The sequence below is a fragment of the Oryctolagus cuniculus genome, chromosome 4 (assembly GCF_964237555.1).
Source record: "Oryctolagus cuniculus chromosome 4, mOryCun1.1, whole genome shotgun sequence".
NCBI classification, from domain to species: Eukaryota; Metazoa; Chordata; class Mammalia; order Lagomorpha; family Leporidae; genus Oryctolagus; species Oryctolagus cuniculus.
In genome coordinates, this window is record NC_091435.1 from 107,833,655 (window position 1) to 107,850,291 (window position 16,637).

General features: G+C 42.7%; 1 protein-coding gene across 7 annotated transcripts in view; it reads right to left on the reverse strand.

Annotated features, from left to right (window-relative positions):
- Positions 1-5,736: 5,736 nt before the first annotated feature.
- The window catches only part of FNDC3B (fibronectin type III domain containing 3B), a 362,026-nt gene continuing 351,125 nt past the window's right edge, over positions 5,737-16,637 (reverse strand). For all 7 annotated transcript variants that reach the window (XM_070072505.1, XM_008266495.4, XM_008266496.4 and 4 more), the window contains one exon: positions 5,737-9,315. In XM_070072505.1, the coding sequence (XP_069928606.1) occupies positions 9,004-9,315 (312 nt within the window). In that variant the 3' untranslated portion in view covers positions 5,737-9,003. The remainder of the gene's footprint in view (positions 9,316-16,637) is intronic.

The following is a 16,637-nucleotide window of genomic DNA, read 5'->3' on the forward strand; positions in this document are numbered from 1 at the left end:
ATGGCCCAAGTCCTTGGGCCCCTGCATCCGCAAGGGAGATCCAGAAGAAACTTCTGGCTTTGGCCTGGCCCAGCCCTGTCCATTGTGGCCATCTGGGTAGTGAACCAGAGGATGGAAGCTCTCTCTGTGTAACTCTTTCAAAATAAAAATATAAAAAAAGCCAGTTCTTATGTGAATACTCAGAAGACAGAACATGAAAATATATGCACAACCAGGAAAGCCTAAGCATGCTATTGAGGCTACTGGGGACCGGCTACACTAACTGTCGAGTACAATTCCAGTTCACTGTGGATCCTGAATTTTATTTCCATTCCCTCTCCTTCCTTGTAACAGAACTCATTTTGCTGGGAGAAAATGAGGTGCATATATTTGCAGGTGCTAGCTCACAAATGTGTTGTGTTGCAAAGATCCACCTGTATTTTAGGAGATAGCATTGCATGGAGGCGCACGCTTCTCAAACTTATCACTTGCTTCTCATCCTTAGGATTTCTGCCACATCCGAGTAGTGCTTACACTATTGATTATTTGTATTTCTTTTCTAAACCTAAATATCCACTTGATCTTAGCAGTTTTTTTTTTTTTGATACGCCAGTTATATTCCCCTTAGTGGATGACCAAAGCTACATAATTTAGAAGATGGTAAGTGTTTACCACTTACAGGTGCCTTATATACCTAATCACTCTGGGAAACACTGCTACAGTAGAAAATCATGGGTATCCAATGGCTCACCTGTGCAAGAAATTTTCATCTGAATCAAACACATTCCCCTTAAAACGCAGTTGGATAGGAAAAAAATGTGTACCTTCAGTGTTAGCAAAACACACTTAAGAGAGATCTTTATTATTTCTCCTTTGACTCACAAAAGCAGCATTTTTCCAACAGGGTTTTGTCTTGTTTGCCATAAACTTGATTTTTTATACAAATAATACACATTCATTTTTTCACATAAAAGCCTAAAATTTTGACCATCACCTGTCTATTCCCTATTAGGGTTGATCCAAGCTATGAGTTTGTGCTGTAGATTTCCAGACTTCTTTGTATCTGGCCACTGCAATCTCTGTTCTGTGTAATGGTCACCGATCTCCTTAAATGTCTTGACTCAGTAGATCCCCCTCTCTTCATCCAGGGCTGCCTGTTGGAGTACACCTTCAAAGCTCACGGGGTTTACAGTTCTGCCATAGCTTTCACTTCCTGCTTTAGCAAGTGCTCAGAAGCTACACGAGACCCTGGGTCTTCACGTTGCCCTGAGCCCTGCACCTGCACCTGCACCCGGCCTTCCAGATTCCTGAGACTATGTCAGGAGCTTTAAAATGTCCCTACAGACACCTAATTTTCCAGAACTCCCTTGAAGTTTCAGGCCAAGTTCTTGTTGTCCCACCTGGCATTGCAGAGTAGGTGGCTCTGTGGTATTAAACAGTGCACTGGACATTAGGTTTTTCCCATAGACCTGACATTAAGAAAAGACAACACCCAGTGCACAGGGCCTTTTCCAGGGAGCTGACACATTACATAGGGGACGATGCTTTGGGGACGAGAGGTCTGAGCACTCCAAACCCTGTACTCTCCCTGTGATTTCAGAGCTGCTGGTTTTCAAGACCCCTGTGCACCTGGGGAAGCCAAGAATGAAGACTGGGGCAAGACGTCACAAAAACCCTGCTGTGCTTCCCAAGGTGGAGCTTGTTGCAAACCTTTGGTAAATTTCTAGAGTTCTGAGAAAGTTGATTTGGCCACTTCTTGCTTGATTTTTGTTGCTTTCACAAAGAAATAGATTTAACGAGGTCCTCCATCACTGAGGATGCCTTGACTTATGTTTACTCTTCAAAAAAAATAATACTTATTTGAAAGGTAAAGTTACATAGAGGAGAGGGGCAGGGAGAAACAGATCTTCCACCCACTGGTTTACTCCAAGGCTGGGCCAGTCTGATGCCAGGAGCTTCTTCTGGATCTCTTGTGGGTGCAAGGGTCCTAGCGATTCGGTCATCTTCTACTGCTTTCCCAGGCCATCAGCAGAGCTGGATTGGAAGTGGAGCAGCCAGGACTCGAATTGGTGCCCATATGGGATGCCAGTGCTTTACCTGCTATGTCACAGCGCCAGTCCCCATGCTTACTCACTTCTGGTGGAGACATGGTCACAAGGAGATGGACTTCTATTAGAAGAGACGACATCATCCATAGCCATGCCGGGATGTAGTGAGAAGGGTGGCCAACTGCAGAGCAAATGCCCTAAGCAATAAGGGCAGGCAGTGCTCATTTATTCATTTCTGTTGCTGTTCTCCAATCTACAACAAAACCTAGAGTTGCCAGGTCCTCCAAGTATCAACAGAATCTGGAATTCCAGTGTTTTGTGTGGAGTTTCCACATGTTTTAAACCTACCATATGGCATTAAATGTAACACACCCATGGCAAAAGGTTGTGGGTAGGGGCAGCAAAAGTCTATGGAACACACAATTGCTATGCAAACATTTCCCTAACAAATCCGTTCAACTCAAGAAACCTTTTACAGCCGCTGGTCAGCACCAGTGTCTTACATGCTGCAGAGTTGAAGTGAGACTCGTCACCCCCAAAAGCTTCCTCCAAGCTTTTGACATATTTGTAAGTCTAGCTGTTGACCTGGTAATTTTCTTTTTTAATTCGTAACTCGTAATAAAGGGTACCTGTAGCACAGATATAACTGTTAGCTTTAATAGAACAAGGCAGGATAACCTGATTGATAGGTATGAAATGGTCACTTTATAGTCCCTTTGTGTTTTTTAGGGAAAACACACACACACACACACACACACACACACACGGTGACTTGGGGTCAGGAAAAGGTCAGAAGGTGCAAGCTGCAAAAAGCCTTTTGGGCAAGGAGTCAGAGAACCAACTTCCAACCAGAATGCAAAGCAATGGAGGTGGAATCCCATAGATGCTTTCTTTCACTTCTAGAAGCTTCCAAGGAAAGAATGCGTTTGATGCAGATTTGTGGGATCGTGCATATCTCCAAGTGTCTTAATGATACTTCACACTTGCCCGACAGTGGGCAGGTGGGAAATCTAGTTCTTTCAAAATTTTGCAGTCATTGTTGACATTCAGCTTCTAGTGTTGCTAATGAGACGTCTAAAGCCACCCTTGCCTTCTAATTCTCCCATGTGACCATCCTTTCCACATTTTGCAGAGCTTCTCTTTGAAATATCAAGATGGTGTGTTCTTGCAGAAGCCCTGTTTCCATACACTGTTCTGGGTGCCCTTGAATTCTGCCAACTCATGTTTGACAGTTTCCTCCCCTTCATTTTCTTTGTTCTGGAGTTCCTATTACTTGGATATTTTATGTCCTGCTCTGATCTTAATTCTCCTTTGTTCTGCTTTATTTGGGGGGTTATTTGCAGCTTCCAACCCTTCTACAAAAATTTTTTTTAAAGATTTATTCATTCTACCTGAAAGTCAGAGTTACATAGAGAGAGGTGAGGCAGAGAGAGAGAAATGTCCTCCATCCACCAGTTCACTCCCCAGCCAGCTGCAACCAGCCACAGCTGCACCGATCCGAAGCCAGAAGCCAGGAGCCAGGAGCCAGGAGCCTCCTCCAGGTCTCCCATGCAGGCGCAGGGGCCCAAGGGCTTGGGCCATCCTCCACTGCCCTCCCAGGCCACAGCAGAGAACCGGATGGGAAGTGGGGCAGCCAGGACTCAAACCAGCGCCCACATGGGATGCCAGCACTGCAGGTGGCAGCTTCACCCGCTACGCCACAGTGCCGGCCCCCTATTGCAATTTTTAAGAACATTTTCTGATTCTTCAAGGGTTATTTTTCAACCATTTTTATCCTCATTCTAAAGATGCCTTCTTTTTTCTCATCTCTCAAGGGTAACAGCTTTTTGAAGTTTCTTCTTTCCAAAGTTGCAGGTTCTTCCAAGTTGTTGGCTTTGGTGTTTCGTTCACGTCAGAAGCTCTCACCAGAGGGCAGGTAGCCGTGGTTAAGACAGAGGGGCTGCACTGTGACAGGAGGCTGGTGACCCAAGAGTTTCACTTCAGCAGTGTTTCTTGGCTGCACGATGGACTCACAGGGGAGCTTTCCAAAACACTGGCAGTCTAATGCTAGTCACGTTATTGGTGTAGGGTGTAGGGCTTTTGAAAAGCTCCCTCGATGATATTAATGTACAGCTAGGGTTGCAAAGTATCACTCAAGGCTGCTCTGGCTTAACCATTTCATTGAAGATTTTGAGATCTCTCTTTTCAGCCTACGAGGCTCCTCAGGTAAGACTCTATCCATGATTCTGCCATATGGCTTGGTTCACTGAATCCTGTTTTTGATATAATACCTTCATTTTTGTTTCTTTTTTTTTTTTTTTTAAAGATTTTTATTTATTTGACAGGTAGAGTTACAGACAGTGAGAGAGAGAGACAGAGAGAAAGGTCTTCCTTCTGTTGGTTCACCCTCCAAATGGCTGCAATGGCCACAGCTATGCCCATCTGAAGCCAGGAGCCAAGTGCTTTTCTTCCTGGTCTCCAATGCAGGTGCAGGGCCCAAGCACTTGGGCCATCCTCCACTGCCTTCCGGGGCCACAGCAGAGAGCTGGACTGGAAGAGGAGCAACTGGGACTAGAACCTGGCGCCCATATGGGATGCCGGCGCCGCAGGCGGAGGATTTACCAAGTGAGCCACAGCGCCGGCCCCAATACCTTCATTTTCAAATGTAGGTAGTGTCTCCCGGTCCTTAGACTTTTATTTAACCTTCTCTTGAAGATAAACTTCTGGGCTTCCACAAAGGTGACGGAGGTAGAGCTGTTCAGCTGGAAAAAAAAAAAAAAAAAAGCCGGGTAGAGGGAGGGGTTCGTTTTAGGCTCCTGTTCCCCTTGACCACCTCTTCAAAGGACCACGCTGCTGTCAGCTTCCAAGCCGTCAGGGTATTATTCTGCACTGAGAACTGAAAAACTGAATCGGTGCTCATTCTCCCCTCCACCAAATTACAATCTAGCTTTCTTCGTTCAGGTTTGCAAAATCCTGGTGCTCCTGACTTTTCCCCCACTCTTCCGGGAAGTAACGACTTTAAAAAATCCTTTATATTTTTAGAAGGGGGCCAGGAGCAGGCAAAATGTAGCATGTGTTTAACTTGTCATCTTTATACAGAAGAAGGACTCCCATTCTTTATACAAGAAAGTGAGCATTGAGACGCAAACAGTTTTGGGGTACATTTTTCTCCCCAAGAAATAAGAGGGAGTAAGAGATCCCTAGCACAGCACGACCACAATAAGGAAACCGTCAGCGTGGTAGAAACCCTGTGCCTCACTGCTGTTGTTGCTGTTGCTGCTGTTACATGGGACCCAGGAGACCAAAACTGTGACTCTGCCACGGGACAGGAAGCACCCAGTGTGCCAGGTGAACGGAGAGGGAGGTGGAGTTTTGGCATAAAGGTAAAACGTGAGCTACGTTATCTACATAGACTGGTAAAGAATTAAACTGGCAGTCCATGGGCCTATCTAGGCCACACCCCCATGTTAGTGAGCCCGTCCAGAGGAATCTGGAGCTTAAGAACCTTTTGAAACATTGCCAGGTGAGACTGTGACTGGCAGTCGTGCAAGACTTCAGCCAGGAGCTGAGTGGCAGCTGCCCCGTTAGATGGCACCGTAAGCCTTGTGCACTGCGCCACCTGCCTGGCCTCTCAAGGCCTCTGAATCTGCGACCTCCAGGAGAAGGACTTAAGAGCAGCAGCAACAACCACAAAAGCAATCTTACATATGGCAGAAAAACCCTCCTTAAGTCTGAAAGAATTAAAACATTTATTGGGCATAAATATATTACATATACACTACAGATACAGTTAGGTATAACATATAGCATAGTATTTGCAAAATCTATACATTAAAATTGATATGGCAGTTTTAATACAATGTATATGAAATAGTCTAAAATTTACAATACAGGAAAACGTATGATTTTTTTTTTCTCTCCTAGAGTTGAAAAGCTTGGAATGTATGTCCAACAGTGAGGTAAAACATTTTGTCTTTCAATTTAAAGAACTGTGCAAGGATAACATTCAAACACATTCAATTAGGGCACTTTTCAATTTGGACATGAATGAATATTGAATTACTGTAGCCAACAAAACAAGGTTAGAAAAATGCCAACATTTCAAGTTGATAAGAACAAGGCGGGTAATATGAAAAAAATCTTTTAATAAAAGTTTTCTTCTTAAACAGTTTGTTTGAGGACACAGGGCAGTTTGCTTCACATGGCTGGAATTTCTTATGCCAGGAATAAGTATGACATACGGAGAGGAGTCAGAGCATCAGAAAGCCACTCACTCACTCCTACACATCGCAAAAGGGCAAAGAGATACGGCTGGTACAACACTTTATTTTACTGTTCACGTGTAATGGCAATATATACGGTTACATATCCATATCACATATACATATTTGTGACAGAAAACAGTGCCACAGACAGCAATAATTTTATGACAGAAGGGATTATAAATGAATACCAAATAGTGGAGACCAGTAAAACAAAGTGCTGTCAGCTTGTATTTCACACACTTCAGCTTTCCCGTGGTCAGATACAATGAAAGTCTCAAAAAGATCATATGTTCATCATAAATTTGGCCTAAAGCATTATTTCCTTTAAAAATACTCAACCAATTCAGAGAATTTCTTCATGGCAGCAGTTCTGAAGTGTTTCAAAATAGAGACCCTTTTTTCCCCTGCAAGAAGGGTTTTGTATTCAGTTGTTTTTACTGTTTCAGAAAAAAAAAAAGCCTTCTGCCTAAAACACCTGCATGAAAATAGTCTTAGAAAATGCAGGTGCAATGTCCTAGTGGGTCACATCACACAGTTAAATAGAGGGGTGAGATTTGGAAGGCCAGAACTTGGCAAAAATATATTTATCTTGATGTCATCAGTTTGCAAGGCTAATTAAACTGTTATACTCAATAACAAAATACAGAGATCTCTAGTACTTACTACATCAATAGAGGCACACAGAATAATTCATTGATCTTAGCATTCTTTCAAGAGATGATTATGGTTTTCTGGGTACATGTAAACGTTTCAATCACTGATAATGGATTTCTTTTTTTTTGGCATTTAATGCACTAGATGCTCTTATCTTTTAAAAAATGTAAGAAAAGTGTCAGAAGATTAATAATACTACAGATGTTGCCAAAGAACAAGACTGACCTAAAATTACAAAAGTATAAAACACAAAAAAATTAACATGCTACAAGGGAAAATTAGTACATAAGTACATTTAAAAATTTTTACAATAAATAAAGATTGCACTGTAATTGGCATTTAAAGTACTGTATGCAGAATATAGTATAAATAAACCAAAAACAAAATAATGTTGGTTTCCCCATGACTTTGGTATGGGAATTTCATAAGCTAGTACAGGATACTGCATCTTAGACAACATAGACCAAGCACAAAATAGCTATGATCATGGAAAAAAAAAAAAAAACCAAGTAGCAAAAATATACAGAAACAGAAGCAAGGGGATACACTGTGTCTGCTGCACCCTTTTGGAATATATTTGCACCTCCAACTCTTAAATGTCCCTGAGGTACTCGAACATTATGGACTTTATATAAATAATCCAATGACTTTGGGTTAAAATTGATTATCTCATGACTCAAAATAAACATGCAAGAGTAACACTTTGCACTCCAATAGCACCTGTTGATTGAAGATCTCAAAGCACTTACAAACATTAGAATCCCCATTTTACTTTATTTTATTTCTCATGCATGGGAAAACTGAGGCACAGAGAGGTAAAGTGACGTGTTCAGGTCACGCAGCAAGTTAGTGACAGATCCAGGGAGAGAATCTAGGCTCCTTGACCCCCAACCACCCTGTGCTTACTGCCAAATACCAGTCCCTCTCCACACAGCCAGAGCAGCCCCGCAGAGCTGCAACTACAGATCCAGATGACTCTCTTGTGGGTTTCATCCATTTTTATCTGCTGTTACATTAGTAGTATGGGCTCCAAATTAAGGTACTGAAATTCAATCACTTCATTGATACCTCAAAGAACAGCCTACAGGCAAATCTCTCGAGAATAATGAGCTGACGCATTAAGAAGACTGCTCACAATTAGTGTAAATCATGGATAATGGGCAGAGGCACTAAACTGTCACCAGTTCTTGTCATATAATTCTGGTCAAACATAACAGCATATAATAACTCTAGTGATTATATTAGAAGTAGTTATATACAAAGACAGACAAGTTAAAGCAGCTTTTAAAATAGCTGAACAAGGAAACAACTAACTATTGCACGATGCCCTTGTAAAGTTACTGCTATGAATGGACGTGGTAAAATCTACAATGCTCCATAATTTATAGGTGCATTCTGATTACTTGATTTCTGATACAGGCAGCTCATAGTGTTAAAATCATAAGAAATACAGATCATTAAAACGTTTTAGATTAAAGTACACATTTTGATTTAAATGAGCTAAACAGAGTTAAATAACTGGGTGACAATATGTTGTTTCAGCCTTATCTGAGTGAACACATCTTCTGTATGTTGTTGTGTGGCAATACTCTGACAACACTGGAGTCCTAGCCCTGTAACTACACACACTGTGATTTATTCATGGTTACAGATATAGATGGTCAAGACATAAGAAGTGATTTGTGAATATAAATTACTAAACTGTAACATAAAAGAAAAAAAAACAACTGAAGGCTTGCAAAAGACATCAGTGAAAACAAAATGAAGGCAGATCTGAAAATTTAAAAGAAAACATATGAAAGCTAGCTTTTGGTATCTGGTTTGCTTTTCTTCTTTTTTCTTTTTTTTCTTTTTTCTTTTTTTTTTTTTTTAAAAATCCAGTTTAACCTCTTCCTAGTTTTGTATTTCAAAAAGGTGCACCAAAACACTGACATTGTTTTTCCTAGCTAAATCTGTAAAACAAGAGAAGTATATAAATCAAAGAAAAAAGGGCTTAAAAAGGGGAGTATCTGAATAAATGTGTGTATTAAAATGTGTAGCATTAATGAAATTCATACCTCTAGTTTTGTTGGGCTTGTTTACTTCATTAAGAAGTACTGTAATATAAAGGCAAATAAAATGGATAAAGTTGCAAAGCCAAGAACAATGAGGGCTGCAAACTGTTCATCAGTAGGCATCATGCTCTTCATTTTGGGGTCATCTAAGCTCCCCATGTCCCCTGTAAGCATGACCTCGTTTCGTTGCAATACAAAAGCTGCAGACGGGCTGAAAGCTCCACTTAGCTCCTGAGAGGTGTCTAGACAGCGACGGCACGCACACACGCGGAACCTGTAGTCCGTGTTGGTCTGGAGGCCTGAGATTTGGAATGTGGCTTCTTCTCCCTTGTACACCTTCAAGAAAAGGTAAAATCCTAGTTAGCTCATGTACAACAATGCTGCTTTCTAAAGTCGCCTTACAGCACTGGGACCTTGTGGATAAAGGCCTGGTTCAAACTCCCTCCACCACCCCAACAGTCATTATATGAAAAGGTTTGTCTGTGTTTCATCCGTCACGAGAGGTTTTCCAGCTCCCTGTGAAAGAAAGCAACATGAAATCCAGTGACTGACTGTGACAGACGAGAGCAGGCACCGACAGAATGCAGCTGACGTTGTCATGGTTCAGGCTGTGCAGCATCTTCATGCTTCAACAGTTTTCTGTTTTGGGTTCCCAGCAAAAGTTAACATTTTAAAATGGAAACAATTAAAACCCATCAATTGTGCAAATGAGAAAAGGCAAGGTTTTCAGTCGGATGTTTTGACGATATACCACCTACCAGTGGCCCTACTGACAACAGGCCCTTATTCCACACTCCACCTGGGCCAGCCTCTCGTGGTCTCCTAGCTTCCGTCCCTTGGCTGAAAGTTTCCTTGCCTTATTGCTATGGTTGCAAATTAACTGCTCACTAAAATTAGCTCAACGAATTGAAGGAGAGTTGCAGCAGGTCACCCCCCTGAACACAAGACTCCTGAGGTCATTATCTCCCTAACAGATGACATCTTAGATGCTTGATTTTCGTCTTAAGAGATTTCTTTTCCAGGAAGCCCAGGCCTGGAGAAAAAGTAACCTTCACCTGCACGAAACCCCCTGGATTGACTGGAACCCACTCTGACATCACCAGAACTCCCTAGAGAAGGCAGTGTCGCTGACCACCTGAAGGAGAGCCCTGGGCACTAGAGACCACAGGACATCGGCACATGAGCGGAACACATACCTCCCCCCAATAACTTCAAACTCTAAGAACCCCTAACCACTGAGGGAGCCTGAGGGTTACCTGTCGGCCGCCTGGCTCCTTGCTGTGCACTGGGGAAGGAACCCTAGTGCTTCATTGTTTTAGGGGTGTTCTATAGTAACACCGTTATGATGTATCACACTGCACCCCACAAGAGGTAAACACTAGCCTGACTTCTTATCCGGCGATTCGTTTTCCCTATTCCAGAAACTCATATAAACAGAATCACACAGCACCTACTCTTTTGTGCGTATGAGTGATTAGTGCTATTATTTCCCTGTATGACTATACCTTTTCATTTTCTTTGATGGGCATTTGGGTAGTTTGAGGTCTGAAGGTTTTATGTAATAATAATATGCACATTTCTGTACAAATCTTTGAGGACTTATTTTTAAATGTTCATTTATTTGAAAGGTAGACAGGGAGACAGGGATCTTCCATCCACTGCTTTGCCCCCTAAATGCCTGCAACAGCTGGGGCTGGGCCAGAAATTTCATCCAGGTCTCCCATGCGGAGTGCAGGGACCCACATATTTCAACCCTCACTTGCCACCTCCCAGTGTGCACATAAGCAGGAAGCTGGAATCAGGAGCAGAGCTGGGTCTTGGACTCTGGCATTTCTATATGGGATCAGGGCCTGAATAAAGGCATCTCAACTGCTGCACCAAACACCAGCCCCAAGACTTACATTTCTATTTTTCTTGGGCAAATACCTACGACTCATGGATCGAAGGGGAGGACCACATTTAACTTCCTGAGAAAGACTGTGCCACTTTGCACTCCCACCAGCAAAGTATGAGAGCCCGAGCTGCCCCACATGCTCACCAACATTTATTACTATCAGTCTTTTATCTTCCAGCTATTCTAGTTGGTGTGACCAATACCTCATTTTCATTTCCCTAATGCCTAGTAATGTTGTACAGCTTTTCTTGTCCCTACTGGTCATTCAAATACCAACTTAGTGAAGAGATATGTGTCTTACTTGTTTTTTTTGGTTTGACTTTTATTATTAATTTGTAAGGGTTCTTTATCTAATCTGGATATATCCTGACAGATATATAAATTCAATTTCAAATACTCTCTGGCTGTTGAGTTACTGGGAATCTACAAATGTCTCCATGTTTTTCTAAAGTCTGGTGTGAAAACTTCTACCAGGAAACGGGACATTCTAGCAGCAAACACAAGCACACTGGCCATGTAGGTAGTGTTAGGCAAGGTGAAAGGCTGCGGGTTAGAAAAAGTACTAGACTTCCAGCGCTCAGCTGGTATTTAGCCATTTTCTTAAGATATTCCTTCCTAGTTTTCAGATTTTACAAATAGTCTTCAAGTGTCTTATTTATTGGACTACCGTTTAGTGACTCAGCCCCCAGAAAACCAATTCTGTTTGCCTTTTTTTTTTTTTTTTTTTTTGACAGGCAGAGTGGACAGTGAGAGAGAGAGACAGAGAGAAAGGTCTTCCTTTTGCCGTTCGTTCACCCTCCAATGGCCGCCGTACCACGCTGATCCGAAGGCAGGAGCCAGGTGCTTCTCCTGGTCTCCCATGGGGTGCAGGGCCCAAGCACTTGGGCCATCCTCCACTGTACTCCCGGGCCATAGCAGAGAGCTGGCCTGGAAGAGGGGCAACCGGGACAGAATCCGGTGCCCCGACTGGGACTAGAACCTGGTGTGCCAGTGTCGCAAGGTGGAGGATTAGCCTATTGAGCTGCGGCGCTGGCCTTCTGTTTGCTTTTTATTCTCTTCTGGATTCATCATTGCTTTTGCTATTCCCTTTGTGAGGTTCTAAGCATGTTCCTCCTGGCGACTTACTCTGCTTCTTTACAAACTGTGACATGTGCCTTAGCAACCAGAATGATAAACAGGGCAGGGCTGTAGCAGGGAGAAGGGAAGAGCTGTGAGAAAGCCTGTGGGGTAGCAACAGGCTGTTCCTTTCTCACTGCTCACTGTTCCAAGGATGAGCCTAAATGAAGGTTTTAAGAAGTTTGTTGTCATGGAGACTTTCCCAACCCAAACACAGCCAGTTATTCCAGAGTTTAGACTACATCACAACGGAACAGACTCTCCCTAAGTTACTTCCCAACATGTGGGAGGTTTCAGGAAAACAATGGTGTAAATATATTTTTTCTTTAAAGAGATCTTTTAGTTGTCAATGTTTAGTGCTTCCTTTAGTTTTTTATTTGAAGATTTTGTTTATTTAAAGGCAGAGTTACAGAGAGAGATCGCCCATCCACGGGTTCACTCCCCAGATGGCTACAATGGCCAGAGCTGCACCAGGAGCTTCGCCCCCGTCTCCCACATGGGTGCAGGGGCCCAAGTACTTGGGCATCCTCTGCTGCTTTCTCAAGTGCATAAGCAGGGAGTGGATAACTGAAGCAGCTGGGACTTGAAGCAGCACCTATATGGATCCCAGCACCACAGGTGGCAGCTTTACCCACTATGCCACAATGCTGGCCCCTAGTTTTAATTTCTTAAATCTAAAGTGCTCTCTTGGTAGTTTTTCTTTTTTTTTTTTTAAACAAGCCTTTTCTTGGAAATTGTTCATAAAGAGATTGGTTTGCAATCTTTGAGCTCAGCACACCAGTCTGATAAAACAGTCTCTGCACACCTGCCATCTAGACTTTGGTTTGCTCTCTGCAGTGATCCAGATAGTAGATAAATTGTTCTGATACACAGGTTGGAGAGAAGCTGCTGCCCAAGCCTCTGCTGGGAGGTTCTCTGGAGTGCCTCTCATCAGTTTTTTAGAGGTCATACTTCTTGAAGCATCTGTTTCCACCTATCATGTGGGGAAGTCCCTGGCTGTTAGAGTTCTCCTCTGTGCAACGCTGGGAATTCAGGTGGTCTAACCTGGCCACTGGGCAGCTTCTGTGCAAGCACAGGAACTGGCATCAAGACCATGCATCCAGGCCGGCGCCGTGGCTCACTAGGCTAATCCTCTGCCTGCGGCACCGGCACCCTGGGTTCCAGTCCCAGTTGGGGCGCCGGGTACTAGTCCCGGTTGCTCCTCTTCCAGTCCAGCTCTCTGCTGTGGCCCGGGAGGACAGTGGAGGATGGCTCAGATGTTTGGGTCCCTGCACCCACATGGGATACTGGGAGGAAGCACCAGGCTCCTGGCTTTGGATCGGCACAGTGCCGGCCGTGGCAGCCATTAGGGGAGTGAACCAACGGAAGGAAGACCTTTCTCTCTGTCTCTGTCTATCACTCAATTTGTCAAATAAAAACAAAACAAAACAAAACAACCCATGCATCCAGTCCTTGCTGGGTTTCTTACCAGGTTTGTGAATCATAGGACTTATCAGGCTACTCAAGGGCAGACTAGGGATTGCTGAGAAAACCTATGTGAAAAGTGCTTCATGAAAGGAATATACTAGAGATATGTCAACTTCATTGAATTTAATGCTAATTACGTTGTCAGCGGAGTATCATTCCTTCCATTTTACAAATGAAGACACTGAGGCTTGGACAGGCTGTTAATTTCTTAAAGGCTCCTAGGAATTAAGAGAGAGGTGGACCCAGATGAGACTTCACGGCTAACTCACACATTGATGCTCACCACCGGGACTGTGCCAGGCCTGCTTACTTCATCCTCTTGGGCAGTAAAGATGCTACCTCCCACCCCAGCACCCCACCTTGGTCCACAGCTAATGGCAGTAGTGTGACTTTGGGTCCCATCTCAGGGCCTCAGACTTTCTCTTCCCACATAGTTCCAATCCTCCTGGTGTTTCCATTGCACACATCCCACACTATCCTAGCCTGTGTCCTGCTGTCTCATAAGAGAAGGTACCACCTTTTATTGAGGATGCTATAGGGAGAGGCTCCCCAACTCAGCAGTGCCAAGCAAACGGGAGAGTGAGCACTGTTTTTCTGACATTGAATGATGAACATGTTACAGAAAAATGCTTAGTGACCCATACTTGGAGACTTTTGGAAAGTGAATATAAATGTACATTTCCATCTGTTTAAGTGATTTCAATGGCTTCCATCAGAATTTGCATGGCTACCTCCTTGTAAGAAAGTTGGCCCAGAAGTAAATTTAATTCCCCTGAAACTCAATTTAGAAGATCTTTGAGACTTCACCCTTCAAGTGAAGGTGTCTGAAACTATATTTAGAAAGCAAAGGAACATTACTTTCTTTGTACCACAAGGCAAAAAGCTTAATGAAGGACATGAATATGGAATTGAAGAAAACTTCTTAACAAGTCTAATCAAAATAAAGGCTTTCATTTGTAAGCACATTTTTCTTTTAGCCATTCTTGTTATTTTAATTGAACAGCTCCCATCTTTCACAAACACTGCCAACACAAAGTTAACATTCTCTCTCCTGCACTCTTTTTAACACTGAATATAAATATATTAATTGAGTGTGGGACTGTGTTCTATTATCTCCATAGTAACAACACAATGGCTTGAGAAAACAGATATTCACTGAATGTTCTAATTAGAACCCTCAAACACTTCAGAGTAGATATTCTTACATCACATAGCTTGAAAAGAGGATTATTACCAGGAATATGTAAACATTAAGCATTAAAACACACATAAAATCACAGAAGCAACAGTGAGAGTTTAGTGTAAGTGTAGCCATCATTGCAAATAAAGGAATCATTAACCATGATTAAGTTGTTTTCAGAGTACTGACAGAAAATACCAAGTTTCTAATACATCTCAGAAATATTCAATGATGCTTATTAAGCCTTTTAAGCAAAGCTCAAAACAATCCCAATACTCCATTTTCTGAAGAGTCTGGTTTCCTGAAGCTGGATGATAACAGATTTGCTTTTGTGTAAATAATCACAGCTACCAGGGGATTGACACTTTTTTCTTATTACTACAAATTTCTGATGCTATTTCATAGTCTTTTTATGGGACTATTATGTTTTTATATATTATCTTTAAAAATATATTTCCAAGGTCCAGTAATGGCAAGAATGCTTCTAAAGAAGAAAAAAGGGGAGAGAGAGAAAGAGAGAGAGAGAGAGGATGTATGTGTGTGTGTGTGTGTGTGTGTGTGTGTGTGTGTGTGTGTGTTGGGGAAGGGAAGCAGGGAGGCTTGCCTAACAGGTCTGAAGACACTGCCTAAAGCTACAGTGATTAGGACAATGCAGCACTAGCAGAGAGATGGACAACCGTCCAAGGGAACAGAGTGAGAGCCCAGTAACTGAGGGTAAGCAAGGTGGCGTTGCATGAGATCCTACAGGGACTACTGAGACCAAGGTCCACAGTCAAGAGCTTAGCCAGGCCCAAGGTAAAGAGACCTTGACCAGTGTTGGATAATGGATAGAGAACCAGATATGGAGTCTGTTGGCTCTTGGTTGAATTATGGCTCTGAACTTGGGAGACTCATGTAACTTCTCTTTGCAATAGAGGGAGTTTAGTATAGGTGCAGCCATGGTTGCAAACAGTAAAGTCATTAACCATGATTAAGTTTTCAGTGAATGTCACCCAACCTCAACTCTCAAAGTTGCTGAGAGGAGTAAATGATGCAAAGCTTGCAGGATCTGGCCCTTTGCAGGCACTCAGTTAAAGTTAGCTCCTTTTTCTTGCCACTTTCAGTGTGCTGGCTTACTTAAACTCTTTACACTTGTATTTTAATAACTGCTCGCAAGACACTGAAATCTTCTCTTTCTTGATATGGAAGAATCATGTATAAAATATTTTCACTTTAGCAGTTCAAGGTATTTTTTATTAGGTCCTGAAGAAAAAAATGTGAACAGTTTTTGAGCTGCTGCAAAAATTAAAACTTGCAAATATTTTTCTAGTTCTATAAATAAGTGAACATGTGAGCACACACTCTTCACAGCTTATCTCCCTGGGTCTGGTTGATGTCCTCATGCCACTAACTACAAGGCAAGGAGGTGAGGCCAGGCGCATCTCAATGGAGATGACGACTGGGGTGACTTTCCCTGTGACTGTGCGGCTCTACACATCAGGGCAGCAGGCCAGGCCTCACACTGCTCCATTCTCATTCATTTTGACAGGGGCACCATTATGGGCTTTTCCTCCTGTCCCAACCCAATTTAAAAGGCAGAGCTTGCTCCATTTAAGATTTTCTTTATTGAAGTAACCAATCATAATACTGTAGTAAGTATATATGTAATATTATTTTTGCAAAGACTATTTCTGTTCTTCTTTGAACAATGTATTTTAAAATAATTTTGACATGTTTATTCCAAATGGGAGGATTTGAAGTAATACCCAGAGAACTCAAATGAAGAAGCATGACCCTTAATTCAGAATAACATGCTGCATAACTGGAATTGCTTCAACAGCAGGCAAGTTTTAGGGGAGGACTGGTGAGAAAAGTGCATGCTAGGTGGCCAAAGGCTCATCTGCACCCCTCTGCTGATGCCGCCTGCCTTTTACCCGCAACTGGAAGGGCAGACGTAAGAGATCACACCAGGTAATCATTTCCACAACTCCACTGCGTGACTGAACAGACCTGATGCTCACA